The following is a 25,618-nucleotide window of genomic DNA, read 5'->3' as shown; positions in this document are numbered from 1 at the left end:
TTTACGCCGTCTTCGCTGTTTATCCCGTGCCTTAGCGTAAAGAACATAGGCAGGATGCATCCAAAGAAGCCTATCAACACGACTGAGCATCCTTCCTGGCGTGTCTTCGACCTATCGTTTGCCTTCGAGAGTAGTATCAGCCATGTTGCATGATGATTCGGCCCCCAAAAACTCCAGCCCTGCTACAAGCCATTTGAGTTTGAGAATTCCTTTATAAGCTGTCCTCTCCCGAATCGCCTCTTCATGCTACAACCCAAAATAAATCATGTATCGAAGAGTAGAAACTCGGGACGGCGAACATCGTCCCAAGAGTCGCGATGTCAGTCCCGTTCCATCCGATCACCGGACCCCTCCAGAATATGCGACAATCATGGAAGGAATAGGCGGGGAAGACTTGCATTTATCGTTGAGCACACCCGCTGAAGCTAGAGAGATTCATAACCGAACTGAACACCCAATACATGCTAATGCTGGAAACGCCGGAAAATCAACAGATTCACCGAGTCTGAAAGAGGAAGGAGCGTCTGCGCAGAATGAATGGACACCGGGAGTCTGGGTGCGCATGCCATGGCTAGGCTTGATGGCTATACTTGGAAACATTTCTTGTTTGTAATTGTTTCAGCGCGAGGCGCCACTTGCTGATGATATCTAGGTATACTAGCGTTTGTTGTGATACTCGTCTGCAGCAATAACTCGGAGGTTAAAAATTGGAATACGAATTTACAGCCATCCGTTTGGCTTTCCGCTGCGTCGACACTCGCCAACCTATCTCTTGGACTTGCACTGGCAGAAGGGCTGAATATTGTTTTCTGGAGAGAGGCCATCAGAGGATCCAGTGTAAGTCAACTTTTGCGTGCTCGACATTGATTACTAATGTAATAGCTCAACGATCTCAATACGTATGCCAGCGGTGGTTCACTGATCGGAGCCCTATTATCCTTTTACGGAGGCAACAAAAACAAGAAAACGTTAGCTGTCATTGCAGGTGAGACATTCTAGCAGTGAGTAGTGCTTTCTGACTTTAGGTTCTAGGGATCGCCTTGACCACACTTTCAACCTTTCGAGGACCGGTCATCCAGAGAGCCTCCGTAGTATCCTTCACAACCATCGAAACTTCGGGAAATATGACTCTGAATGTTGCGCAATACTTGGAGGTGAGAGAAGAACCACTCGGAGTTACGACTGGAAGCTCCATCGACACTACAGATGCCACGATATCGTACGTCACCTCGAACTTCTCGGAAATTGCACTAAATTTCACCAATCGTCAAGGTGTCTACATCGATGCTCCTGATTGTGGAGACAATTGTACTACAACAGTTCAGGTGAGATATTCAGTCTCCCCCAAACAGCTCCCTCGAAATGTAACAACTTGAAGGGATTCGGGTTCAAACCTACTTGCATTTTCAACAACGCTTCCTTCGATGGTCAAAATTCCAGTATCGGCTCGGCCGGTGTTATCGTCTTCGAGTCAGCCGTGAATTACCGCTACAACTTGAGCTCATCAGATGTACTGCCCAACACACAATTCATTCTGAATTCAACGTTCCTCGAGGGCGGACTTCAAAGCGACGTTCTTCCTACTCAAATTTGCACCCTGGATGTAGCGATCGTCGAGTATTCGGTATTCATCAGTGGCAACACTGTCCAAATGATCTCTACTACGGTTTACGATCCCTATCTCCCAAGCAGCTTGTCGTACATACCTGCCGGATTCGCCACGTCGTATCTCGACGGTAGCTCTGAGTCTGGCAAATCGGGCACCATCACTGCTGTAGGAAGTATCGTTGCAGGGTTCGCGTACTACCTCGATTCGCTATTCGCCTCTTCGAGCGTTCTCTCGTTCCAAAGTTTTGGAGAAACTTTTGAGGACTTGCAGAACGGGAATTGGTCCCTACAATCCATTGGGATAAATGCAAATCAGTACATGTCCCTGGGCACGGGATGGACGATCACTGACAACACCACTTGGTCAAACCCCATGTCCGACATGTTGAATCAGACTCAGGAGTTGGCATTTCGAGTTGCAGTGCAGACTGCCATCAATAACCCAGACCCATCACACGCGCAAATGGTTCCCTACACTGGCCAAAGAACGATCACTGTGTATAAATCGGATTATACTGTTATGGGCATTGCGATACTGATCAATTTTCTGGGATTGCTTTCGGTGTTAATGCTCTATCATGGTTGGTGGGATTTAGGACGAAGAACAAGTCTGAGCGTCTTAGAGACAGCCAAAGCGTTTGGAGCGCCGTTGTTAAGGGATTCAGATGACAACGCTACAGCAAAGCAAATTCTGTCAAAAATTGGGAAGACAAGGATCATGTATGGGGAAGTCACATCGGCGAGGTCATCTGGGGAGTTTCTCATTCCAAGGAAAGGGATTAGGAGTAGGTTGCAGATGGTGGAGGAGGAAAGAGGGAGGAGGCCTAGTCTAGGGACGGTATTTGGCTGATGCGGGGACTTTTTGATATTTTTATCATTTGAAGGTTATAGTAATCTATTCACAAACACTCATTCGCTCGTGGAATGATGTATATCTCGTTCGATGCTAACTCCACCAACTATGTTTATGATTGTTATCTAGAACTTTCGATATCCCACACGAGCAATACACAAGTGATGATCTAAGTGATGATCTGCCTTCTTTAATATAACTTCCTCCCCAGGTCCCCAGTGCATATAGTAATATCCTTGTAACCGACCCTCACCCCACTTCCACCTTAGCAAGAAACACTGCCCTAACGCCAAAGAAGGATAGGTGTTCCTCCACAACGTAGCTTGCAACAAACCCAGGGCATAGCCATGATGTTTCCAACATATCACAGATCGTGCGGTTGATACTATCACTTTACAGTCCGAAAAGTAACGCTGTTGAGCACTGCCGCATTGAGATGTTGATAGTGTAGCCGCACTGTCTGCAGATGAAATACTATGTGTAACACATTGTCGTTGAGGGATTCGTGAGTTTGCTGGTTCTCTTGCTCAATCGTTAGTCTATTCCTCACCAAATTTGAGTGATACTACGAGTGTTAGGACGCTCGATGACCCATAGTTATTTTTTCTTAACTTTTCCGGAAAGATGTTAACGGTTGGAAAACTACGTGTGCTGCAGTTCGCAGTATTGCCAGCCGAGAGAGAGAGGAATACACAAGTTCAACTGAGCTGAGGCTAGCCCAGAGCGTATGGAGGCAATGTATGAGGAGGAACTTTCTATACCTGCGAATATACAGGTAGCGAGATACTTTGGCTAGCAATGAATTCGATTCAACTCAAGTTGTGAGCAAATACATAAGAACGCGGCTCAATTTTTTGTAAAAGAAAACTCCCTTATTAATTCACTTTATAGATGTTGCTCGTTTAGCAATTTTGGAACTATACCATTTCATCCTATGTTTCGAACGTGGCCGAGGTATAACATACTCATGCTCGAGGCACGAGATGAGCTCTATCTTCTCCGCGTCCTCGGCACACAAAATCTTCCTCACGTACTGTTTGGGGGAGTATTCTACTCCGTCTCGGTCCGTGTAAAGATACTTCGTGTCCTTTTCTGAATCGTGACAAAAGTCCAGTGCTTTGACCATCGCCCGTGTCGTCTCGACGCCGTTTTCCATTGCCCAATGGAGAATCGTCATGTTCCTATGCCCCCACTCAGGTTGGGTTACGCCAGCTAGGAGGTCCATCGTCCGTTGCTGCCGCTTTCTCCAGTGCGATTTATTATTGGCAATCTTGCACCAAGGCAGGTATTTTGCTTTGCAGACGAGGGCAAGCGGGACCATGTTGTCGAACTCCTCTGCTTTATGGTTTGGATCATGGGTTTTCAGGAGCCACTTGACAAATTTAGGCAGCGCTAGAAGTGCAGCTAGATGAAGCGTTCCGTCATTGCGCGTTACTTCAGGCGCTATGAGGCGAAAGGCTTTGCAGTTGCCTAGGTATAGAGAGGCTTCGCGCAGAGGGAGCTCTCCTGTGGAATCTAATATGTCCGAGTCCTTTTCGAATGCCCCTGGTTGCGAACTTAGAGGACCGAACGAAGAACCAGGAATTGCGTAGTCTAATATCAGACCTCTATCCCAATCGAGCAGTGCTTTCAGAATAGGAGTGCGCGATGTGTCGAGTAAGCAGCCAAAAGCTGCAGATACTTTTGTCAGCGGTGTCGAATAAGCCGGAAGTGCTGCACAATACGCCAGTCAAAAATAAATACAGTACAGTAGACAGGTAACAAACCTGCATCAGTTCTAGATAGGAGCACAAGGATGGTGTCATTCGCAATTCGAGGTTGTGAAAAAAGAGCCCAGATCAGAGCTGTACATGGTTCGGTCTTCCAGTCAGTGCAAAGGGAATAATCTTCTTTCGTGGAAGCAGACAACCCAGCCACATCAAGAAGAAATCTCAACAGCTTGGTTCCCGTGGGAAACTTTCGCATGCATTTGTACACCAGCTTGTCCTTTTCATGGAAGATAAAGTGAGGATTCCAGCTCAAACGAGATCGTCCCCCAATAAAAACCTCAAACCACTTTATTATTTCCGACTCCTCTTGCATATTCTCCAGAAGTGCTTCGAGAAGTACCCAGCAACTTGCATATTTACTGAGGGCTTGAAACTCAGCAAGCGCTCCTGCTGTCGCCGCTAATGCAAGGCAATGGCCATTGTCTTTGTTAGGATCACCACCCTTCTCCAGGAGAAATTGCAAAGTGGAAATATCGGGTAGTCCAGCCTTGAAACTGTCTACAAGCGCTTGAGAGACAGACAATTTGTCGATGTGCCATACAAACAGGATACGGAATGTCTCTACCGGAACATGTCTTTTGAGCAAGGGAGTCTCGCACACTGTCTTGCATATAACATCAAATGCCACCGTCGCCATGCTGTCGTCGGAAATGTTTTGGGCCAGAAGCTTCACAGCTAGGAGAGAGTTCGGAGAGTTTGCGCGAAGTGCAAGTGAGAACGCCTTGCCTTCTTGGAAGCAGGAAGACGCGCCATTGTTGAGAAATAATTTCGTGAAAGATAGATCACCACCGACATCAGATTCCAATGAGTCAACAAGAGCTCTAGAGACGTTCTCGCTTGAAATTCCTTTGGACAATAGAAGCTGGTAAATCCAATACCTCCTCCCTGAAGTCATTTCGATCTTCGGGGCATGGTTGAAAATTCTTACCACATTTTCGGTACCCTTGACGGTTCTTAATAACATGTCGAGCAAATTGAAAGAAGCCGTCTCTAGCGCTAACGTGAGGATTTCAAAACTAACTTCGGCACCGTATGACAGCAATAGTTGTGGCAGCTGCGTGCACTTTGGAAGGTTCGTAACACAATGAGCCAGTAATTTTGACTTGTCAGGTATATCACTCAGGGCAATCAGTGATAAGAAGATAGCGTCTTTTTCGTTCGCACTTATTGGAGATGATACTACTGCAAGACATGCCTTGGTGAAGGTGTGGAGAGTGGCTACTGCTTGATGACGAAGGAAAAGCCGAAGGCCTGCTTGATCACCAGACAATGTATAGTGAACCTCTTGCAATATCGATTCTGATTGTCCAATCTCGTTTGAGTCTCCTTTCTCCAAAATAGCTCTCATAGTGTCAAGTTGGAAGCGTCTAGGGCGGGCGTACGTGGCGGTACGAAACGCCGCAGTTAATGAGGTAATGCTCGGGTTTGCGGAGAGAGCTCTGGTGAGAAGACGATCATTTCTTTCCTGGATAGCGAAGGAGAGGATCTCTCCATTTTCGATGTTCACATCTAGGCCATATCGAATGAGAGAAGAAACAATCGCGGTTGCATTCGGATTACCTCTTAGTATATCCGAAGACCACAGAGTATTCAACACACCACCTGAATTTTGGGCGCAGCTAAGCAGTAGTTCCACAGCCTCAGAGGTGTAAATCCGCGGATCAACAGCAACTAGAAATGCAGATGCAATGCTTGCTTGGCTAAATTGGCGGGATGTACATAGTATTCGAAGCAGAGCGAGATTCGACCTCGCGATTGCAGCACCAAGTGCAGCGCCTCTCGCGTGGTTTGCATCAGCACCGTGTTGTAGCAAGAGGCGTGCAATCTCCAATCGATCTTGACTAGCTGCGTTCTGGAGAGTCTGGTGGATTGGTAGATCAACCGCTGCTTTTGGCAGCAATAGCTTAATCATACTTAGCGCCATATCATACCCACAAGTATCTATCGCACCAAAGGCAACAGCAACAGCCTTGGATATAGTTTCTTCTCCTGGGCTAGCGTCGAATAGCATTCTGAGGATCGGAAAATTGCCTCTCCGAGCGGCTACCAAGACAGCATTGTTGGTGTTATTACCGACTCCGTCCACTGGTGCTTTATGCTGAAGTAAGAGCTGAATTAGTTCGGAGTCTAGGACGCCCTCTTCTGAGACCAGAGTGTCTAACGGATGACCAAGCGCTTGACGCAGTACTCCTTTTTCGAGAAGAGCTTTCATTGCCTGCAGTCGAATATGCCTTGGTCTTAGGGCCATAGCGGTGGGTATGGTGGTCGAAAGAAGCTTTGGCGAACACTTAATTCGGAGAAGGATGTTTAGTATGTCAAAGTTCGCATTTCCAAGATGTTCCAGGGCTGCCCGTATGGCGGCAGCATGTCCAAACTCAACTGACGCGCCATATAGAATTAGCGTATCGACCAACTGAATATGCTGGCTTCGCACAGCACGAATTAAGTACGGGTCCAGGGGTTGACCGGTAAGTCCCAGCGGGCCCAGAATTTCCACAAGACGTAACAGATCCGAGTCTGATGTTGAACTGGGCACAAGGTTCATTGCCAGCGAGACGGGCGAAGTGAACTTGCAACTTTTGAACAATTTCAGGGTGTCTAACTCCAAGTGTGTAACAGCCCAGTGAAATGCGTTATGGGGCTCCACGTCTACCATGACTCCAGCGTCCACCAATAGTTTGATCAGTGAGAGTTGTCGATTTTTCACGTCATTTACCAGCTCTTGGCGAAGAACCAAACTGTCTGCCACGAGTCCAGCTTCAACGAGCACGGAAAAAAACTTGTGTCTGTGCTTGTTGTCTGGAATTCGGGACACAAGTTCACATGCGAGTTGGCGGACGTCGTTGAAGTACCCTACCCAAGAACCATGTGGGTGTTTTGAAAACCCAGCTTGAGATGCAAACTCGTAAGCGAGCATGATTGCAGTGGCCCGGAGGTTCTCTACTTTCAAGGCCTTTTGGAGCATGTCCATGGAAATTATCTCGGGGCGATGAGCGATACATAGTAGCAGAATTTGTATCCATTCTGTTGCCAAGCTGTGAACTTCGGGCTCTAAGCAACCTCGCCAAGTTTCGGCGCTTATGGCGTTTGGAGCCGATAAGAGAAGTCTCACAAGAGCAAGATCGTGCTGCTTGACACGCTCATGGAGAGTATTTTGGCAGGCAGGAGAAACGACTGCACCGAGGGCGAGAAGCGTCTTCATTGCGTCCATTGAGTGTTTCGAGAGTGCGATTTCGAACGCCCGGTTCAATGCATCCTGGTCCAAACCAACCTGGCAAACCAAAAGGATGTATTCAAGATTTTCTTGCGCATAGATTTGGTCAAGCCACGTCATCTTGCGAGAGTTGGCAGATATCGTCTCGATATTCACAGAGGATCTTCCGTTGAGAAACCCCAAAGATATAGACCTAGAAAGCTTGGAAGACCTGGAGCTATTGGAGCGAATGCCAACAACCTGCGCCCTTTCCTCTTCTTTCTCCAAATTGGGATCGCAAAAGTGGCGCCATAGCTCTTCCAAGGAAGCGACGGATGCGTGATACAGTAATGCCTGTGCAATTCCAGGCGCTGGGAGGGGCTTGCGAGACAAGATAAAATTAAATGCTCTCGCGACCTCATTCTTGGTGAAAACCCAATTGGCTGACTTCCGTTTTGCCTCTTTACTCTTCGACCAGAAGATATGTCGTTTCCGCCTGTCAAGGTCGCTGGCTCCTTCTTGAACGAGCAAGAGTTGTGCTTCTTGGATGTTGTATGGAATGGAAGCCTCATTCTCGAAGGTACCAACGGTCAATACACCCAACGATGGAATTAGCCCCGGTGCATCCAGCCCAGCCTCGCGGAGAATAGCTGCGATTCGATGGTCGTCGGTGAGGGGATAAGGAGGTGGGATATATGGCATACTTGAGTTCGTGAGAACAAATACCACAGATGCGGCTGCTGCCAGGAAGGAGCAGTGGGGAGTGAAGAGGAGGAAGGATTGACTGTATCATGGAGGAAAGCGCGCACGCATCTGCAGCCGATCTTCTCTCCCTCCCTTGTACCCTCGCGGCTGTGTGCATGCGCCGAGCCGCACCATTGGATTGCATCGTATGGTTCACTGGGTAGACTCGGTGAGTATCGTCAATGAGACAACCAATCACCCCGAGACATGCATATACTGTTGTATGTACAAGGACGTCCAAGGAATTAGAAACGCCCGGGACACGGGAGCCTTAGCGATTCGCCTAAGGGATGTGTTCAATCTACGGCCAGTCCATTAAGCCACGAATGCTCGCTAGCTGCCTCTGTCTTTCCTTTTCTCGACTCCGGCTTTCTCTCTGCTTCCCCACCCAACCTCTCTTGGGTTCCATATAGCTCAGCAACAATCCCCGTGTGCTCGTTCTGTGACGGCAATTCGAAGACTGACATTCTTCGCTATCTCTATCTCCCAGTCCCAAATGGCCTCCGATCCGCCTCAATTTGCGTCGCCCGCCTCTGTGTCCCGCTCGGCGACATCACGAGGCCACATTCGATTGCTGGCAGATGAGATGCTGCGCGCCTCGCTGAGCAGCAGCGGGGCCTCGCTTTCTTCGACACCGGCTGCGACTCCGCCCTCCTACCGCCGCTTGCCAGTCCCTCCCACTCCCGCCGAGTTGTTGAGCCGCAGCCGTGAGCGGAATCCCCGTGAGAATTGGACACGCTTGCCGGACGACGGGTCAGTGTCAATCACCCGCGACAGTATAAGCAAGACTAAGAGCAACGGCAACAGCAGGAGCAAAATCAAATCTGAAAATAGCGACTCGTCCGCCACTACCCTCTCGGCCGACGAAACCAAGGCGCGAATACGCGGTCTCCGACGGGAACTTGAGCGGGCAAGGGGCGATGTACCACCGCGACCAACGACCGGATTGTTCGAAGCAGCGTGTTCGACTGACCTGCTGTTTCTAATCGACACTACTGGATCGATGTACCCCTATATCGTCGCTGCCAAGGAGCAAGTAAAGAGCATTGTCGTTGATATCAAGAGATCGTTTCTCAATCAGGCCGAAGTGCGCGTCGCCGTGGTCAGTTACAAAGATCATGGAGACTACCCGAACATCGAGTCCCTCGACTTCACACCATCGACGGACCAAGTCTTCCAATTCCTGGGCCAGTTGGGCGCTTCGGGCGGAAGGGACGCTCCCGAAGACGTGCTCGGTGGCATATTCCAAGCGCGGAACCTATCGTGGCAGCAGCGAACGCGTTGCATTATCCACATTGCAGATGCACCACCACATGGCGCTGGGGAGTTGCACGACTTGGGCAACGGCGCAGATGACTATTCTGTCCCTGGGAGTGAGCCGCATGGCCTCATCTACAAACCGCTCCTTAAAGAACTGATCGAGTTCAACATCAACTACGCCCTGCTCCGGGTCAATTCATCCACGGATCGCATGGCCTGGGCCTTCGCGCAGGTTTATGCTGCCTCGAGTGCGGACGCCAAGCTTCTCCCTTCCAATCGGTACTTTGGTCAAGTAAGTTGCACACAACCAGAAGGTCGCAACAGCGCTTGGAGTGGAGCAACAAGTAAGAAACACTCTGATCTTCAGTTTGAGGAGATGGAGCTGGGCACTACATACAGTCAGCTCCGGCATTTGGTGGTGAGGACTGTCACTAGCTCTGTTTCTCGCACGGCGGGTCGCATGACAATGGCCTTGAGCACTGTACCCACGCCTGTCACCACCTCTGTTTCTCGCACGGCGGCTCGCATGTCATCGGCATTGAGCACTGTACCCAAGGCGCGTGTTTCCGATCTGACGTTGATCGCGGGGGAGGAAGGTATCGATGGAAGTGCAATAAAGTTATTTCTCGAGAAAGACCCGCCGCAGTGGGACACAGTCGGCTGGTTCGATGAGACTCTGGTAGTCGAGGGATTCTGTCCCGACATGAAGCTGCAGAGTGCCAATTCTTTGAACGAAATGATGAGCGCCGACGAAAACATCAAACTAAGCGTTGCACAACTTACAATCCACGCAAGATCGAAACCATTTGGTGAAGGTGCAGTACGCGTAGCCTCTTATGCCCGCACGGAGTCCTCGACTGGCAAGTTCGTGGTAAAGTTCTTCAAAAAAGACGGCAAGATGCTAGCCCACCTCGCTGAGGATATGCAAATCCAGGCGCTCTGTAAAGCTTTCGCTCTCGAGTTCAACGGTCTGCTGAAGGAAGAGCCCCAGATTGACTTCGTTGTAACGACGTGCCTGCAAAGTAAGGGGGATGCAGAGTCGGAAGGCGGATGTCTTTCGCTTGAGCCCTTTATCGATGGAGAATACATCAAGTACAATAACAATAGCATGTTTGTGAAAGAAGATTCTCCTGGCGAACCCGACCCGTTTAACCAGATAGCACAGGCTTTCTCACACTTTACTTTCGAGCGCTCATGGGGATACTTCCTCGTGAACGATCTGCAAGGAGTAAGCGGCTTGCTGACCGATCCATCCATCCAGACGCGCGACCACGACAGGTTCAAGCTAGCTGACACCAACTTCCACGAGGAAGGCTTCAAATTCTTCTTCGCTGCTCATAAATGTAATTCCATCTGTCACGAGCTAGAGCTCAAGAGCAATGGTGAGATGATTATCTCAGGCAACTACACTTTTCGGGAGCGCTGGCCGACTCTAGAGCCCACCGTTTGCTGTTCCAATAAGCTCTGCCGACGGATTGTCCGCTTGGCGAGCACCCAGGAGTCCGAAAAGTTCCGGGGCTACCACTGGTGCAGCGCGTGTTGGCCGCAGTTACAGTCGTCTATGGTTAGCTGGGTCTGTGAAGGCCCCGGCCCAAATCACGAGTTCGATATGTCGAGATTCTTCTACGAGTCTCAGGGTCAGCTTGCACCCCACAGATGTTCGGAGCACCTCGCGAAAGACAAGAGTGTGTCGAGCATGGCCGTGATGGGTGGGAGCCTGTGGAGTAAGATGAAAGCTGAGGGCTCCAAAGAGTCTATCTCTGGGAGGAGTTGGTAAGTAACCATGACAGTTGATTCGCGATGACGACACCAAAGGCAAGTAGAGAGGTGGTAGAAATAGTGTGAGAGAAGCTTCAAGAGAACAAATCAAAAGTAGCAGTGCGCACAATAAATCTGGCTTCGAAGCTCAATCAACTCAATCCTGACGTACAGCAGAATGTTCCAAGTTCTGACGAATCCAATGGGATCCTCAGGTCTATCTGTGAAATAGCAAAGTGCATCATGAAGTTCTCTTAAAAAGGGCGGTTAGAACGGGCCACAGAAGGATTGAAACAGTGAAACAGAGAAGCAATTGCGCTGATAGGTATCGATGTGCAACTAAGGCACCGACCATGGCTGCTATTCCTCCAGGGCGTTGAAGCCTTGACTAGGATACGACCTCCAAGGCAAAATTCAGGTGAAGAAGAACAATGTGTTGGGTTGGGTCGTAGTTGGGGCGAGCGGAGACGGTGGGAAACAAGGACATCAATTCATCTCGTCTATTGGCTTGATGGGAAAACAACATGCAAAAACCTGGAAGCATCGCAGCATTGACATCGCGATGAGCTTTTCGAAATCTGCGTATCCAGTGAAGTGAATGAAGAGCCGGGACTGAAAAGATCGCGTTGTTATTCTTGATCACTGTTGCAGTTGCGTTTGGTGTCTTGAGAAGAAGTTTGTTGAAAGATCTTGTTGCTTACAATGAAGGTTATTGGCTAGCTATAAACCGGTTAGCGGTCTCCACAAAAAAGGTCCCCCAGCCTTGCCGATTTTCTGCTGCTGCAGAACAATTTTCTCGAAGCAACTCGACCTTGCGCAAAAACTCCAAAACGTCGAATATCCCCGCCGCATTCAATACCCTCCTGCACCGTCAAGATGGGGAAAGGCAAGGGAAAGAAGACCCGCAAGGGCGACTTGAAGAAAAATAAAGAGCCAAAGATTAAAGGGCTTCCCAGCACGAGACCTCCAAATCCAACCAAGGTCGCAAACAAGCTGGCAGCAAAGCAGAAGAGAGAAGCTCGACTCGCAGAGCTCAAGGCAGCCATTGCCAAGGATCCGAGTCTGCTCAAGCCTTTCCCGACTCCTATGCAGCGAACTGAGCCATTTATGAAGAATCCAAATGCTGCGAAATGGCCGCATTTGTTCAAGAGACAGCTGGGATTGATCGAGATGCATATCGATAGTATTACGCGCATTATGTCTGCCATGAAGAACGATGGCGACACTATGAGTGAGAAGGACAAGTTGGACTGGGAGCTTGGAGAGAGGGGTAATTGGAGGGCAATTTGCGGCATGCTGGATAAGGCGCGACTGGTGCTGTCGCAGACCAAAGAGGCGGCGCAGGGTGTTGTGAGTTTTGTGTCATGATTAAAGGCAGAATTGCAGCTAATGGTATAAACAGCTGCCTCCCGATCGATTGAGAGACAAGAAAAAGCTCGGTGTTGTGGGCACAACGTTCGTACCTCTAGTACCACAACTCGACGAGAAAGCTAGACAGCTAGGTTACAATCCAAAAGGCAAGGGCTCACTCGGTAGAAGCATGGATTACCTGGACAATGATGGTGATAGCGACATGTCAGATGCATTGGAATCGTCAGAAGAGTCAGGTTCTGAGGATGATGGTGATGGCAAGAAATCCAAGGAGGGCGAGAAGACTGAGAGTGTCCCAAGTGCCACAGAGCCAAATCCATTCTTTGTTGTCGACACCCAGCCTACACCAGTCAATCTGACTGCTCTCAATGGCACAGCGAATACACCCAAAGATGGTCTATCGAATAGACAACGAAAGAAATTGGAAAAGGAAGCAAAGGCGGAGGAGAGATTAGCTAAGAGAATGGCTAAGAAAGCTGCATACGAAGCGAAGAAGGCCGCTGCCGCTGCAGAAGGATCCACGAACGCTGCTGAGGAACCCCCCAAGCCCGAACCTCAGAGCCCAGCGGTTGACTTCAGAGCACTTGAGGCCAAGCTTCAAGCAGAGATTGAAGATGGCACCAAAGCCCAACAAGAACACGAGGCTCAAGAAGCCGAGGCGGCAGAGAAGCGGGCTAAGAAGAAGCGAAGACGTAGCAGTGAGGGTGGCGAAGAGGTTGTAGAGAAGAAGGCCAAGAAAGACAAAAAGGAGAAGAAGGAAAAGAAGGACAAGAAGCGGAAGGCGGATGATGAAGAAGACGCTGACGAGGTAATCAGTAAGAAGAAGAAAAGAAAGAATAAGACCGACTCGGATTCGGACTGAAGGATTCGAACTGGGTAGCTTTCACTCCTTTGCTTTGTTTGCTGGAGTTACGATACCATGAGATTTCATTTATGAGGATTGGGCTGGGCTGGCGTGGCATTGTAGGAGTACAAAATGAACATACTATTTCAAACATATCTGTGTGTAGTGTGAAAGGAGATTGTGCCTCTTCTTTCCGCCAGCTATCCCTAGCTAATTAACGCGTAGATATATTACAGTAAAATATATGTACAAATATTGGCCTCCTAGTCCTAGAGGCATGCAGCGATGCTTGTAATCCACCTTTGCCAATTATGACAAGGCTGGCATCTGCAGCACAGCTCGACCGCACAATAGGTCGTGGTATACCCAGAAAAAGGTATCCAACACTTCCTCCAGCACTACCGCTTTTTCTCCTCGCTTCCCCATGATTTCTTTTCCGCAACAACTTTCTCGTCAACCTCTTTAGCCTCCTCATTCTTATCCTTTCCCCAATTCCACACTTCCCAAATCTGATCCATAATCAACCCGCCATAACCCCTCCCCTCATCCAACGCCTCCTTCTCCCTCTGATCCCTCTTCGCTTTCCAATCCTCCCCCTCACTCCCCATCCAAACCTTCTCCAACAACCCCCTATCAACCCTCTCCTTCTCCCTCTGCACTTCCGCTAGCACACCCATCTCTTTCCTCCTCCCCAGTTCCACCCCCGCCATCCTAGCCTCCTTCTCTTCCTTCAGCCTCCTCTGCGCTTCCATCGCCTTAGGCGGTAACCGCGCATCCGTCCAACTATTTGCCCGATGCACGATGCGCTGCACCATGCTGATGCCTGTGTATTCCCTGCTGATCTGGTTCCCACCTAAAAAGGTGCCGCCGAGGAGCCCGACGGTATAGAAGTCTAGTTTTCGGGGTGGGAGGAGGGCGACGATGGGGCAAACTATTAGGGCGCCCCAGGAGACATAGTGAATTAGGTCGGGTTGGTTCATGGATGTGGAGGGCGAGGGTGGTTTGGAGGGTGTTGTGGTGGTCATTTTCCTGGTGAGGTGAGGTTTGGGTTGCGAGAGGTGGTTATCGTTGTGGCATGAGATGGATTTTCTTTCACTAGATTCGGATTAATATCCAGTTCAATGCATTCATAATTCGTCACCAGATTTTCCAGTTGTTATCGAGAGTTCGAAAAAATTAAAGGCTGAGCTCAAGACATCATTCAAAAATTATCCCTGTCTACCGAAGCTTTTCCGAATTGGAAACGCTCAGCCACTACTGCGGCCCGTATGGGCCAAGATAAGCAAATTTTTGGTTAATGTCAAGTTGCCAGAGTGGTTAATGGGTATGACTCGAACGTCCCCGGACTTCTAGATATCATATGGCTTCGGCCGCATAGGTTCAAATCCTGTACTGTATGTGCTTCTCATGTTTAGGAACTTTATCAAAACTAATTTGTCTATAGTGACGCAACCTTGTGTAATAATATTTTTGTTTTTTTTTAAATTGTTTCATTAGTATTTAAGAATAGACAATATATGGGTTTCAATTAAGCTGTTTTCCCTTAAGCTCTCGTAATGTTCTTGTCCAATTCTTCTCCTGAGTAATCACGTGCATCTATTCGAAACGGAAAACGTTTCCCGGCGGCCGCCCCACTTCCCCTCCTCTGTGCTACGCACCTTCTTCAAAAGCACTCTGTTCGCCCAGCAAATTTTCCAATCTAAACATCTTCACAAAATCTAGATCGTTGCAGATTCTCGATCTTTGATCCGGAATCTTCACTGTCAGACGAAACTCAAAATGCCTCTCATCACCGGCATCGCACACGTGAACCTTACAGTCCCACCAGGAACGCTTGAGCAAGCAGCATCCTTCTACGAGGGCACTTTAGGTCTAACCAGAGCACCTGTCCCAGCACTTCAAAAGGATAGTCTTGCATGGTAATCGACTCTCACTCACGACGGGTCAACCACAGCTAAACCACCCTAGGTTCGACATCACGCCAGGAGAGCAACAAATCCATGTCTCAACCAACTGCTCAACAAAAAACGATCCTAAAGCGAGTAGACATCCATGTTTCAAGCTAGAGTCACCAGAAAAATTGGCAGAGCTGAGAGAAAAGATCTGGGCGCATTTTGAGAAGAAGGATGAAGCCAGTCCAAGTGAGGCGGATAAACCAGGTGCGGAGAATAGCGGTATGTACTGAAAGAGTCTGGTGAGTAGACTTTACTGATTGTTGCAGGTGCCAAAGGAGTAGAGTATCCAACTCGATTCTTTGCCAGGGATTATGCGGGGAATAGGCTTGAGTTCAGTCTTTGATGTGAAACATTATAGGGAAGTTTGCGCTTTTGGAACTCTGTACGCTACGGCTTCCTTCTAAAGTCGAAAAAGTCTTTCTATCTCCTGTATCAGATACGCAGAGAGGTAGACAAAAGTGATTTCCCAGTATTTCGGGCTTTGACGCGTGTGACTGAACTATCTGGAGACGATCATCACAGCTCCTATTATTGCGCTCTTCCTTTTGACCTGTGCATATCGAAAGGAGGCAATCATAATAAGCTAATAATAGAAGAGCAGAAAGAGTTGCCCCTTGGGTTTTTTCTGCAAAATCAGTGCCTTTCTGGACAGATGAGCGGCAATGGAAAGTCGAATCACCAAGGCAGGTGGTTTGAAGCAAAAGGCTGATGTACAAGACAAAAACTGCTGGAAGCTTGCCGTTACTTCGTCGCCATGCAAGATTATTTCTTGTTTGTGAATACCCTGGACTTCTTTGGAGGTATACCTCCTCTTTGTCGTAACAACGAGAATCAGGCTTTGAAAATCCAACTAAATTGTATTTAACTTCCATCATTCCCTAGATCTCTCTCACTAGAAACCACCTAGGTAACTTTCGACCTAACATTTCCTGCTGGAAGTAAGAAGTCTTCATTCCTAACCTTACATCTCGATTTCTTTAATACACTAACACATCTACAAAAGTAATTATGTCGTCAAACTCCAACGACATCGAAGACCAATACACCACAGTTTGGGCAGACCCCATCGACCGGCTAGCCCTCCCATACGCCTGGCGGAAGGGCATTCGATTTTGGACCGGCAATAGACGTTGCTACAAAATAACATCTGGTCCCATTGACGAATATCTCATCATTGGAGGTGGCTACGTCGACTATGCCGCTCTCGAACAAGCAAATAGGGCTCATGATCAAGAAAACCGTGATCGCGCCCGACTAGATATGCACCTTCACACAGGCACTTCGATCCACGAGAACGGATGGTCATATTCTCCTCGAGGCGAGAAATTGCGTATGAGCTTGTATCACAAGTTGATGTATGAGGCTCGATTGGAGGAGGTGCAGAGGAGAATGGTGGTCTTGAAAGCAGAGCTAAAGGGGAAACATGATGCGTGGAAGCGAGTTGCACTGAAGGGATTCGAGGAAGATGTTCCTCGGCTGCAGTCGATGTTGAGGATGGTCGCTAGGTTGAATGCAATGCTGCTTGAGACCAATGCCGGCTGGAACTGGAAAGTTGCGATTCCTGCCCAAAAGATGCTTCGAGTACGACAAGATGATCTTGCTGGACGGTTCAGCAAGACCTTTGCCGAGTTGGGCTTGGATGATGCTCCACTTCGTCGTAGAGCTGCTGGTTTGCCTTGAGCGGCGGACACATATGCATGAGTTGTGACAGATAGGAGACAGGTTCAAGAATAGTCTGATACATTGATTCAGAATCAGAATGGAAAGTCGGCTTGATTTGATCTCGATACAAATAAGTTTGTCTCTGAATGCATGCATAATACTGTCTTAAACATGCAACAATCAAACCGTCACATCTGGCCTCGCTCCTGCAAACGGAGCAGCAAATCCATACCTCTGCCAGTCCATGACCATGCCAGGTTCTCGCTCTAGATATAATCAATACGGTGTTGAAAGGGGAAGCAGCATATGTACCATGATCAGGTGGGAAAGTAGCTCTTCTATGCTCATAATACCTCTCCCTCAAATCCTTTCCGTCCGCCTCGGAAGCATAAGTCGCATAAATCATTGACCTCGGCTTTTCCGTGCGATTTGGTCCAGAGCGATGTGCGAGATGTGATCCAAAGAAGAGAATATCTCCTGAAAAGTTTCAGACTCAGGCTTAAAACGGATATCAACATGCCTACCGGGTTGCATTGGAACGGCAATCCATTCATGAGCTGCTTCCCATTCTGGATGTATTTGACCACCACGTAGGAATGTGACATCCATCTTGTGAGATTTAGGCACGACTTCAAGACAGCCGTTCTCTATAGTAGCTGTATCCACAGCGAGATTGGCTGTCACATGCTCAATCTCGCCGATGTGATCATAAGCTGGTGCGTCGAGATGAGCTGCAAATCCGTTGCCTCTGTACTATATCAATAAGAAAAAGACAAGAAGAGTTGATTGGTAGCATACCGAGCAGACTTATAATTGATCTTATCTTTAAACAGCAGCATTGGCTATCATCAAGTCAGCTACTACTTTGATAAATGGAGCATTACTACTTACTGCTCCTGAAAGCTGATTGAGAACACCAGTCAAGGCTTTACCCCTCAAAAACGAATCAAATTCAGGATGATAATCCACAAACTTCTCAGTCCTCATCAACTGTCTCTCTCCACTGACGTTTATCTCGTCATATGGCATCCATTTTCCCTTCTCTTTTGGCCACGATTGGACTTCTCTTGCCCATCTCTGCAGACTTTCAGGGTTGAAGAGGCCATGTTCCGATGCTGGTACGAAAATGAAACCCTCTTCGTGATATTGGGCAATTTGTGTTGGCGTGAGTATGAAAGTCATCTTGCCAATCCTAGAGTGAGAAAGGAAGCTTAATTGTTCCGATCAGCGACAAGCATGTGCTTAAAAAAGCTGCTTCTTTATGTTCACGGTCAAATCACGAGACATCATAATTCAGATCTGGGTGTCGGACTTCGTTCCGAGAATTGCATTGACCGGGCTCCCATTCTTGACCAATCGCAGCAGACATCTCCACACCAAGTTGCACTACGGTGTTCGTGCCGCATGTGGTCGATCAACGGATGAGAATTGGCAGGTCAGGATGTTGATTAGCAATATTGAAGTCAGGAGTGCAAAGGTCGCCCGAAATTCCAATGCTCATATAGATAACCAAACCCAGCTTCACACATTCCTTTGCTCATCATACTTCATCATGGCTACCACAATGCTCCCGTCAGTAGTTCAGCGCGCAGAGGAGACCATCGCAACTCTCTTCTCTTTCATTACTGCTCAAGGCTCATCCGATTATCTTGGAGAAAAAGTTTCTCAGCTTGAGCACTCTTTGCAGACAGCTCATCTCGCTCGCAAAGCTGGAGCAGATGACGAGACGGTTCTTGGCGCTCTTCTTCATGATGTAGGAAGATTCATCCCTCAGAGCAGAGAAATGCCGAAAATGATTGCGCCAGGCGGGACGTTCATCGGCACAGCAAGTCATGAGGTTGTGGGTGAGAGGTATCTGAAGGAGTTGGGATTCAGTGAGAAGATTTGCCAATTGGTTGGAGCTCATGTTATGGCTAAGCGATATCTGACTGCTGTGGATGGCAAGTATTATGATGGCTTGAGTCAGTCGAGTAAACAGACTTTGAAGTTTCAAGTAAGTATAATTGGTAATGTTTTTTGAGGAATCTGCTGAAAATTGAAAGGGGGGCATATTCAATGATGAACAAGTCAAGGAAGCTCAGAAGGATCCATGGCTAGAGCAAAAGCTCGCGGTTCGCAGGTGGGACGATCTTGCAAAAGATCCGAACTTGAAATCTGAGCGACTGTCATTTTATGAGGACATGGCTATCAACTCACTCCTCAGTACGTGTCCCGCTAGATCTCAAGAGTTTTACTAACCATCACAGAATCCTGGAGTGGCATTGAGCTTCACTCAAGGAAATACTCTTTACCCCAAAACCCCACCGTGGTAGTTTGCGTCGATGGATTCGATCCAGAGTATCTGGACGAAGGCATCAAGGACGGAATCATACCAAACCTAGCCAAGTTCGCAAAGGATGGTTTCCACAAGACAGCGAAAAGCTGTATGCCATCTTTCACCAACCCAAACAATGTCTCCATCATCACTGGAGTACCACCGTCCGTTCATGGTATCGCAGGCAACTACTATTTGGATCCACTAACGAGAGAAGAGCACATGATTGTCGACGACACCCTCCTTCGCGGTACGACTGTTCTTGCATTGTTGGCGAAGAGAGGAGTCAGAGTTGCCGCTGTTACTGCCAAGGATAAACTTCGACGCATTCTCTCACATGATCTCGAAGGATTAGTCTGCTTCTCCTCCAAAAAAGCAAAGGATGCAAATCTGAAAGAGAATGGAATTGAAAATGTCGAGGAATGGATTGGTCGACCCGGACCAGCGCAATACTCGGGCGACCTCTCCATTTATGTACTTGATGCCGGCATTAAATTACTGGAAGAAGAACGAGCAGACATTCTGTATTTGACACTCTCCGACTTCATCCAGCACAAGTATGCGCCAGGAGATAAGGAGGCAAATGATCTTATGAAGGTTCTGGATGCGCGAATCGGCCGAATGGTAGAGCTTGGCGCAGTCGTTGCAATGACTGGTGATCACGGCATGAGCGACAAGTCCAAGGCAGATGGAACGCCAAATGTCATCTTTCTCGAGGATGAGCTCACAAATCGTTGGGGACCGGACTGTGCCAGAGTCATTTGTCCCATCTCAGATCCCTTCGTTCGCCACCATGGAGCCCTTGGATCATTTGTACGCGTCTACGTCAAATCAAAGGAGCACATCGGTCCCATGCTCGATTTCTGTAAGACACTCACTGGGATTGAAGTTGCCTTATCGGGAGAAGAAGCTGCAGGAGTCTTTGAACAGCCGTTGGACCGAGAAGGCGACCTTGTCATTGTCTCCGAGAAGAACGTAGTGATTGGAAGTCGGAAAGACGAACATGATCTATCCAACCTTAAGGGACACCGTCTGAGATCACATGGTGGTCTTTCAGAGCAGGAAATACCGCTCCTCATGTCCCAGCCAGCACACGGCACCTACACAGAAGGGCGAAAGAACTGGAGAAACTTCGACATCTTCGACTTGGTACTGAACGGGGCTCATGAGCGTGCGTAGTCCAGTGTGCGGTAGTCCGACCAAAGACAGCGGGCTGGTCATGTGATTACATCAATGTCGAGAATTGAGGAGATCTCTCTTCTTTGCATATTTGTTGTTGGGTTAGGCATGGATTCGCACTCCTAGTAGATATTTGAGTCTTGCTGGCTGAAGTCCATAGGCCAAAATTCTACTCCAGATGTGATTTGATGATCTGACAAGAAATCGTAATTTCCCATTGAGAATCCATCAAGTCCATTCCCCATATTCTAGTCGAATTGATCAACTGGTAGGTCTATAGCTTCCGGTAATTGCATGTCAATGCCAGCGGTCGGTGGTTGAGCTCTTTCCGTGTTCGGGGCCTCTCTTTGTCTCGCATTTTCAAACTGTTCGAGGAGGCTCTTGAGACCTTCCGATATTCCGGCAAGAAGATGTGCCGGTCTGATTTTGGAGGCAATATCATCTAGTACTCTAACGCTCTGGCCTAGGAGGCGTAGAATTTCATGCACATCAACGTGGATAGCATGAATATAGCTCGTAGTAATGCGAAACAAAAACACTGAAGCAAATGCGATCATGGTATCGAAGTATAAAGGTAGGTCGCTCATGAACGATTGAAATTCCACGTCTGTGTTGATGCTTCGTAATATAGAAGTGGCGGAAAGCACAGCATTGTCGGCTACTTCTCTCATCTCACGCGACATTGCATTTGTCGCTGCGTTGTTATTCGAAATGCCTCTGAACGCATGAGAACAGAGGTAAAGCTTAGCGAAGTGGTAGTGCAGGCTGACACCTTTGCGAGGATAATTTCCGATATGTTTATGCTGTCTGAATTTTGTGCTCCACTCTAGTCGACAAGTATCAAGCTCAAGATTAAGTCTCTGGAGGTGACCGATCAGGTTCTCCGGTATGGGGTGTTGTATGTCTGTTCCGAAAGTCTGAAACACATTACTGGTGATGGACCAATGCTTGACTTGGCTGATGAGCCTGAAATCATCCTCTACGATAAATTTACTGGTAAGGAACTCATCTGCAGTAAGTGCTGCCTCATACTCTCCTGTGAGCGGCGGACGCTACAGCAGAACCATCAGAATGAGGTAGAGTGAAGACGAAAGCAGACTTACTCCGTAGGCAATGGAGAATTGATGATCGCAGACATGAACGAGATAATATAACCGAGCGGCCACATAAGCCTTCCTATTGCCCGCAATTGCCCCTCGGTACGCCCTGTGAAGCTGCAACTCAGTCGCAATACGAACGGCTGAGATTCTCCAATCAGCAATCCACTCGGAAGATAATTTGCTGTAAAATAACTTGCCATTACTGATCAAAATCCAGGAAATTTCCGGGAGCCAGAACGCCCCAATACATAGTGCTCGAATGTCGTCCATGTTGTTTCTCGAGGAGAAGGCATGTTGCGTACTCATTTGCACAAACTCGTCGTAACATCTTTCATAGGGAACATCGGAGGAGACAACATGAAGACTTGCTACTGCACATATAGCTGCCAGTAGAAACGGTGAGCTGCTCCGTATTGTGGTAAATGTTGAGCCTTCCTCAAGGACGCTATAAATAGAATTATCATGTTTGGTCATGTAGTAGTTGAACAACATCTCCGCTTGCTCGAGTGTCAAGATTCCGCGAGAAATAATGTCGGGCTTCGACCTCGACCTTTCCGTGACTCGGGCTGATGGAGAGTGTTTTGTGACTTCCGAGACGATGGAGGCTGGGATAGCTGCTGGCCCATAGTCTTCAACCGCATTATCGTTCCATACGTCGCTATTGTCACCAGTCACCTCTTCAATACTTGAAGAGATTGGTTGACCAGCAGCAGGTGTTGGTATTGCCGTGGTTCCTCGTGCACTATCGACGTCTTCTGAATCCTCTAGGAGGTCAGGCAATGATAAGTGTTCTGAAAGTCTCGCCATGCCGGCAGTCAATCTTGCAACTTCTTCTTCTATACGACCCTTCCACCTGAATAATGTTAAAATGGTAATACCATGGGTTGGCAAGACTCACGTGGCATCGTCCTCTAAGAGCATCTGCAGACTTTTCTTGACTGCACAGGACAAGCCTCGCTTCCTACACCTGGTACATGGCACCCCGGAATTCTGGAGGTCACACTTGACCTGATTCAGTAACCGTTAGTGCTTTGACTTTGCAGCTCGGAGAGCCGCACTGAGGTACCTTGTGTTTCCGGCACGAGACACAAGCAGTTACCTTTCGAGATATTTCTGCGGGCTTTGGGTCACCGTACTCATCTCGAAGCGCATGGAGGCGCTGTGCTGAACTTTGATATGCCATTGAGTCGTGATCTTTGTCGAAGGGTGATACTCAAAGCATTGAGAGCAAAGCGTAGTTAGAGGTTGAATGTCTTCAATGAAGCTTAACCAAGAATGGAAATTAGGATACAGCTTCACGTGACTCCCCCACCTCCGTCCACGTTCTAATTCCTCGGCTATGATTGGCTACGGGCTTTGTTCCAGTGTACCATTTTATCTCGGGCTTCGCACCGAACCCTTTTCCTTGCCCCTTTTTGCCTCGCCAAACCTTGCTCGCTAATTATGTCGGACTTCATGCCGTTGAAGAGGGGAATGGAAAGTCTGGACTACCCTGTCGCTTCTATTATGACGCGGTATCAAGGAGCGGAAGTTCCACACGTTGAAAGGGACATCGTTGCACGTGGGTGTACCTTTGTGTCTTGTTCGTTGACACCTTATCTGTCAAGGCCGCCAAAAATTTCGATGCTTACAACCTTTACAATCATTCAGACAGCCATGGCTTTGAAAATCGGGATAGCGGCAATGGAAAGATCTTCTATTAAAGACAAGGCAACGGCTCTAAAAAGATGGATTCTGGATGTAGTAGTTCGAAAATACCCTTTTTTTCCATCGCCATTTCATTCGAATTCCAATTTGCAAAATGGTGTCTCAAAATGGGAGCAATCCCGACAGAATGCCTAGAGCCTCTTGGATCCAAGGTGCAAAGTTTCTTGGAATGTATGAACTTCACTTTTGTCATCTCTTTTTTTGTTATAAAACTTACAAAAATCACAGGGCCGGCGTAGGTTTCTTCGCGGATGGCTACCTCAATATCACCATTGGACTCGGTTCGTCTATTTGCAACCCCTATTCTCTTCAGAGCTCATCGTTGCCTAGTTGTACCTGTTCTAGGTTATATCTACTACAAAGATCAGAAGAATGCAGTGCCTACTGTGCCAGCGTCAGTTATCAAGGGAGGTTTGAGTATTGGTATGATTGTAGGACAACTAGTCTTTGGAGTTCTCGGAGATGCAATTGGGAGAAAGAAGATCTACGGGAAAGAGCTTATGATCACGATGTTTGGCACTCTTATGGTCATCGTACTTCCGACGGATCTCTCGCACGATGGTATCGTAGCGTGGCTAACAGTGTGGAGAATTGTGACTGGTGTAGGAATCGGTGCTGGTAATTACTGTACTTCAAGACTTTTAGCGTCGCTGACCTGTATAGACTATCCCATGTCGTCGACCATCTCCGCAGAACACAACCCCTTTGGATCTCGTGGCAAGCTAGTGTTGGCAGTATTCGGTTCCCAGGGCGTGGGAAATCTTGCTGCAGGCATTGTCTTCCTTGTTCTGTTGGTAGCATTCAAATCTTCGATAGCTCAGGACGTCAACCGTCTTGAGTGGGTCTGGAGGCTTTTGCTCGGCATTGGAATCATTCCGGCTGCAGCAACTCTCTACGCTCGACTTCGAATGCGTGAGAGTGTCCCGTACCAGAAATGTGAGTTCAACATAAGTCGAGCATACCAAAAGTAAGACAACTAAGGTTCTATAGATGTCGAACACAAAGGTGACGGATCCAGGATGGAAGACGCACCGAGAGGCTTACGTCAACAATGGGTCGACTTCAAAGAATACTTCTCAGACATTAGACATGCGAAGATCCTGTTTGCAACTTCTGCTTGTTGGTTTCTCTTGTAAGTCCTAAGAATAATCTGGTTGCGCGCCGAGGCTTACCCAAGAAGTGACATTGCATTCTATGGCATCAACCTCAATCAGAGCATCATACTATCTCAAATCGGCTTCGGAAAGGGGAAGACCACATGGGACACCCTTCATAAATTGGCGATAGGCAACATCATAGCCTCTGCTGCAGTAAGCCTCCCACATTGTATACCTATTGAGTATATACTTATCTAGTGAAAGGGATATCTACCTGGCTACTATGCTGCAATTCCTCCCATTGACATCCTCGGTCGTACCCGGCAGCAATTTATTGGTTGCATTACACTTACTTGTTTATATGCTATCTGGGCTGGTGTCGCAAACATCGCCCCAAGTGGAGTGCTAATCACAATCTTCACACTCTCTCAGGTAAGATGCGAATAAATTTCCTCTGATCAGCTTTAATTAACCTGCTCAAAGTTCTTCCTCAATTGTGGAGGCTCAGCAACAACTTTCCTTATCCCCGTCGAAGTCTTCCCAACTCGGGTCAGATCAACAGCGCACGGCATCTCTGCCGCATCTGGCAAAGCTGGCGCAGTTCTTACAGCCTTCGCATTTGGTTCGGTCACGAATGCCATCGGTATAAGAGGTGTTCTTGGCATCCTCAGTGGTGTAATCTTCCTCGTTGCTCTCCTGACCCTGATGATTCCAGAGACCAAGGGCAAGACTTGGAAGAGATCGAAAATGGAGTCTTGTATGGCGAGGCAGTTGGTCACGAGCCTGCTTCGAACGAGCTATTTGTGGCTCATAAGTCCTCAACTACTGGATCATCTAACGAAGCCGACGCTCTAGACTCGAAGCATGCCACTGACCGCGTTCGATACCAAGAGGTTGCCTGAGCTTATTCCCGCTGCGACTCTCATCTTTCTGTGAATAGTAGCTATGCATCTCTGCTGCAGAGATACGGCACCGGCCGAAGGAGAAATCAAATGTTAATCACAAAAGTAATAAATCGAACAAAGCCCTTGAATCTGTCAAACTGCTATCGTGATTTGCCCCGCTATTGTGTAATCTTACCCGGTCCAAGTACCAGCCAGTTGGATACTTTCTTTGCGCGTGCCGAGCTCTGGGTCTGCCTAGCTTTCAACCTAAGCTTACCTTAGTTTTCTAGCAAGCCTGCAGGCGAGTTAGCGAATTAGGG

General features: G+C 48.1%; 11 protein-coding genes and 1 non-coding gene across 12 annotated transcripts; 8 read left to right on the top strand and 4 right to left on the bottom strand.

Annotated features, from left to right (window-relative positions):
- The first annotated feature begins 22 nt into the window (after positions 1-22).
- On the top strand, positions 23-2,559 carry LY89DRAFT_723950 (uncharacterized protein). Its single transcript, XM_018218858.1, has 5 exons — positions 23-605; positions 653-837; positions 883-985; positions 1,033-1,325; positions 1,379-2,559. Exons 1-5 carry the CDS (start codon positions 266-268, stop codon positions 2,456-2,458), a joined length of 2,001 nt encoding a protein of 666 aa, XP_018064533.1. The 5' UTR covers positions 23-265; the 3' UTR covers positions 2,459-2,559.
- Positions 2,560-3,341: 782 nt separating this feature from the next.
- Positions 3,342-8,125, bottom strand: LY89DRAFT_596816 (uncharacterized protein; the record flags this gene model as incomplete). The annotated part of the gene is made up of 3 exons (XM_018209943.1): positions 3,342-4,174; positions 4,228-7,588; positions 7,682-8,125. The coding sequence occupies 3 exons, from the start codon at positions 8,123-8,125 to the stop codon at positions 3,342-3,344; spliced, it is 4,638 nt and encodes a 1,545-aa protein (XP_018064532.1).
- A 433-nt stretch (positions 8,126-8,558) lies between these two features.
- LY89DRAFT_689987 (uncharacterized protein) lies at positions 8,559-11,488 on the top strand. The gene has a single exon (XM_018216009.1). It carries the CDS (start codon positions 8,664-8,666, stop codon positions 11,202-11,204), a length of 2,541 nt encoding a protein of 846 aa, XP_018064531.1. The 5' UTR covers positions 8,559-8,663; the 3' UTR covers positions 11,205-11,488.
- Positions 11,489-11,975: 487 nt separating this feature from the next.
- Positions 11,976-13,569, top strand: LY89DRAFT_689985 (uncharacterized protein). Its single transcript, XM_018216008.1, has 2 exons — positions 11,976-12,535; positions 12,588-13,569. The coding sequence occupies exons 1-2, from the start codon at positions 12,062-12,064 to the stop codon at positions 13,416-13,418; spliced, it is 1,305 nt and encodes a 434-aa protein (XP_018064530.1). The 5' UTR covers positions 11,976-12,061; the 3' UTR covers positions 13,419-13,569.
- LY89DRAFT_689984 (uncharacterized protein) lies at positions 13,570-14,582 on the bottom strand. The gene has a single exon (XM_018216007.1). The coding sequence runs from the start codon at positions 14,423-14,425 to the stop codon at positions 13,799-13,801; it is 627 nt and encodes a 208-aa protein (XP_018064529.1). The 5' UTR covers positions 14,426-14,582; the 3' UTR covers positions 13,570-13,798.
- Positions 14,583-14,699: 117 nt separating this feature from the next.
- On the top strand, positions 14,700-14,799 carry LY89DRAFT_t73. Its single transcript has one exon. It is a non-coding gene; the product is annotated as a tRNA-Ser (tRNA).
- A 380-nt stretch (positions 14,800-15,179) lies between these two features.
- Positions 15,180-15,698, top strand: LY89DRAFT_740564 (uncharacterized protein; the record flags this gene model as incomplete). The annotated part of the gene is made up of 3 exons (XM_018220605.1): positions 15,180-15,319; positions 15,369-15,574; positions 15,622-15,698. 3 exons carry the CDS (start codon positions 15,180-15,182, stop codon positions 15,696-15,698), a joined length of 423 nt encoding a protein of 140 aa, XP_018064528.1.
- A 660-nt stretch (positions 15,699-16,358) lies between these two features.
- LY89DRAFT_271536 (uncharacterized protein) lies at positions 16,359-17,198 on the top strand. The gene has a single exon (XM_018206370.1). The coding sequence runs from the start codon at positions 16,364-16,366 to the stop codon at positions 17,033-17,035; it is 672 nt and encodes a 223-aa protein (XP_018064527.1). The 5' UTR covers positions 16,359-16,363; the 3' UTR covers positions 17,036-17,198.
- Positions 17,198-18,199, bottom strand: LY89DRAFT_740562 (PhyH-domain-containing protein; the record flags this gene model as incomplete). Its single annotated transcript, XM_018220604.1, has 5 exons — positions 17,198-17,283; positions 17,330-17,494; positions 17,542-17,765; positions 17,816-17,859; positions 17,909-18,199. 5 exons carry the CDS (start codon positions 18,197-18,199, stop codon positions 17,198-17,200), a joined length of 810 nt encoding a protein of 269 aa, XP_018064526.1.
- A 382-nt stretch (positions 18,200-18,581) lies between these two features.
- On the top strand, positions 18,582-20,510 carry LY89DRAFT_597169 (Phosphonoacetate hydrolase; the record flags this gene model as incomplete). The annotated part of the gene is made up of 3 exons (XM_018209966.1): positions 18,582-19,010; positions 19,060-19,219; positions 19,264-20,510. The coding sequence occupies 3 exons, from the start codon at positions 18,582-18,584 to the stop codon at positions 20,508-20,510; spliced, it is 1,836 nt and encodes a 611-aa protein (XP_018064525.1).
- Positions 20,511-20,758: 248 nt separating this feature from the next.
- LY89DRAFT_701095 (uncharacterized protein) lies at positions 20,759-22,793 on the bottom strand (the record flags this gene model as incomplete). Its single annotated transcript, XM_018217169.1, has 5 exons — positions 20,759-21,562; positions 21,614-21,750; positions 21,808-22,463; positions 22,509-22,618; positions 22,677-22,793. The coding sequence occupies 5 exons, from the start codon at positions 22,791-22,793 to the stop codon at positions 20,759-20,761; spliced, it is 1,824 nt and encodes a 607-aa protein (XP_018064524.1).
- Positions 22,794-23,028: 235 nt separating this feature from the next.
- LY89DRAFT_656823 (MFS inorganic phosphate transporter) lies at positions 23,029-25,269 on the top strand (the record flags this gene model as incomplete). Its single annotated transcript, XM_018212406.1, has 8 exons — positions 23,029-23,488; positions 23,546-23,598; positions 23,648-23,935; positions 23,981-24,268; positions 24,308-24,449; positions 24,498-24,627; positions 24,679-24,846; positions 24,898-25,269. The coding sequence occupies exons 1-8, from the start codon at positions 23,412-23,414 to the stop codon at positions 25,267-25,269; spliced, it is 1,518 nt and encodes a 505-aa protein (XP_018064523.1). The 5' UTR covers positions 23,029-23,411.
- Positions 25,270-25,618: the final 349 nt, after the last annotated feature.

The sequence above is a fragment of the Mollisia scopiformis genome (assembly GCF_001500285.1).
Source record: "Mollisia scopiformis unplaced genomic scaffold LY89scaffold_27, whole genome shotgun sequence".
Classification (NCBI taxonomy): domain Eukaryota; kingdom Fungi; phylum Ascomycota; class Leotiomycetes; order Helotiales; family Mollisiaceae; genus Mollisia; species Mollisia scopiformis.
Note: the sequence above shows the minus strand (reverse complement) of the source record. Positions and strands in the feature narration are given on the sequence as shown.

Bases quoted from the DNA above. Each gene is read 5' to 3' on its own strand.
- LY89DRAFT_723950 (XM_018218858.1), top strand. From the start codon at position 266: ATGTATCGAAGAGTAGAAACTCGGGACGGCGAACATCGTCCCAAGAGT. The intron at 986-1,032 runs GTGAGACATTCT...TTTAGGTTCTAG, and splicing joins AACGTTAGCTGTCATTGCAG to GGATCGCCTTGACCACACTT. The intron at 1,326-1,378 runs GTGAGATATTCA...AACAACTTGAAG, and splicing joins ATTGTACTACAACAGTTCAG to GGATTCGGGTTCAAACCTAC.
- LY89DRAFT_271536 (XM_018206370.1), top strand. From the start codon at position 16,364: ATGTCGTCAAACTCCAACGACATCGAAGACCAATACACCACAGTTTGG.
- LY89DRAFT_689984 (XM_018216007.1), bottom strand. From the start codon at position 14,425: ATGACCACCACAACACCCTCCAAACCACCCTCGCCCTCCACATCCATG.
- LY89DRAFT_689985 (XM_018216008.1), top strand. From the start codon at position 12,062: ATGGGGAAAGGCAAGGGAAAGAAGACCCGCAAGGGCGACTTGAAGAAA. The intron at 12,536-12,587 runs GTGAGTTTTGTG...TGGTATAAACAG, and splicing joins AAGAGGCGGCGCAGGGTGTT to CTGCCTCCCGATCGATTGAG.
- LY89DRAFT_689987 (XM_018216009.1), top strand. From the start codon at position 8,664: ATGGCCTCCGATCCGCCTCAATTTGCGTCGCCCGCCTCTGTGTCCCGC.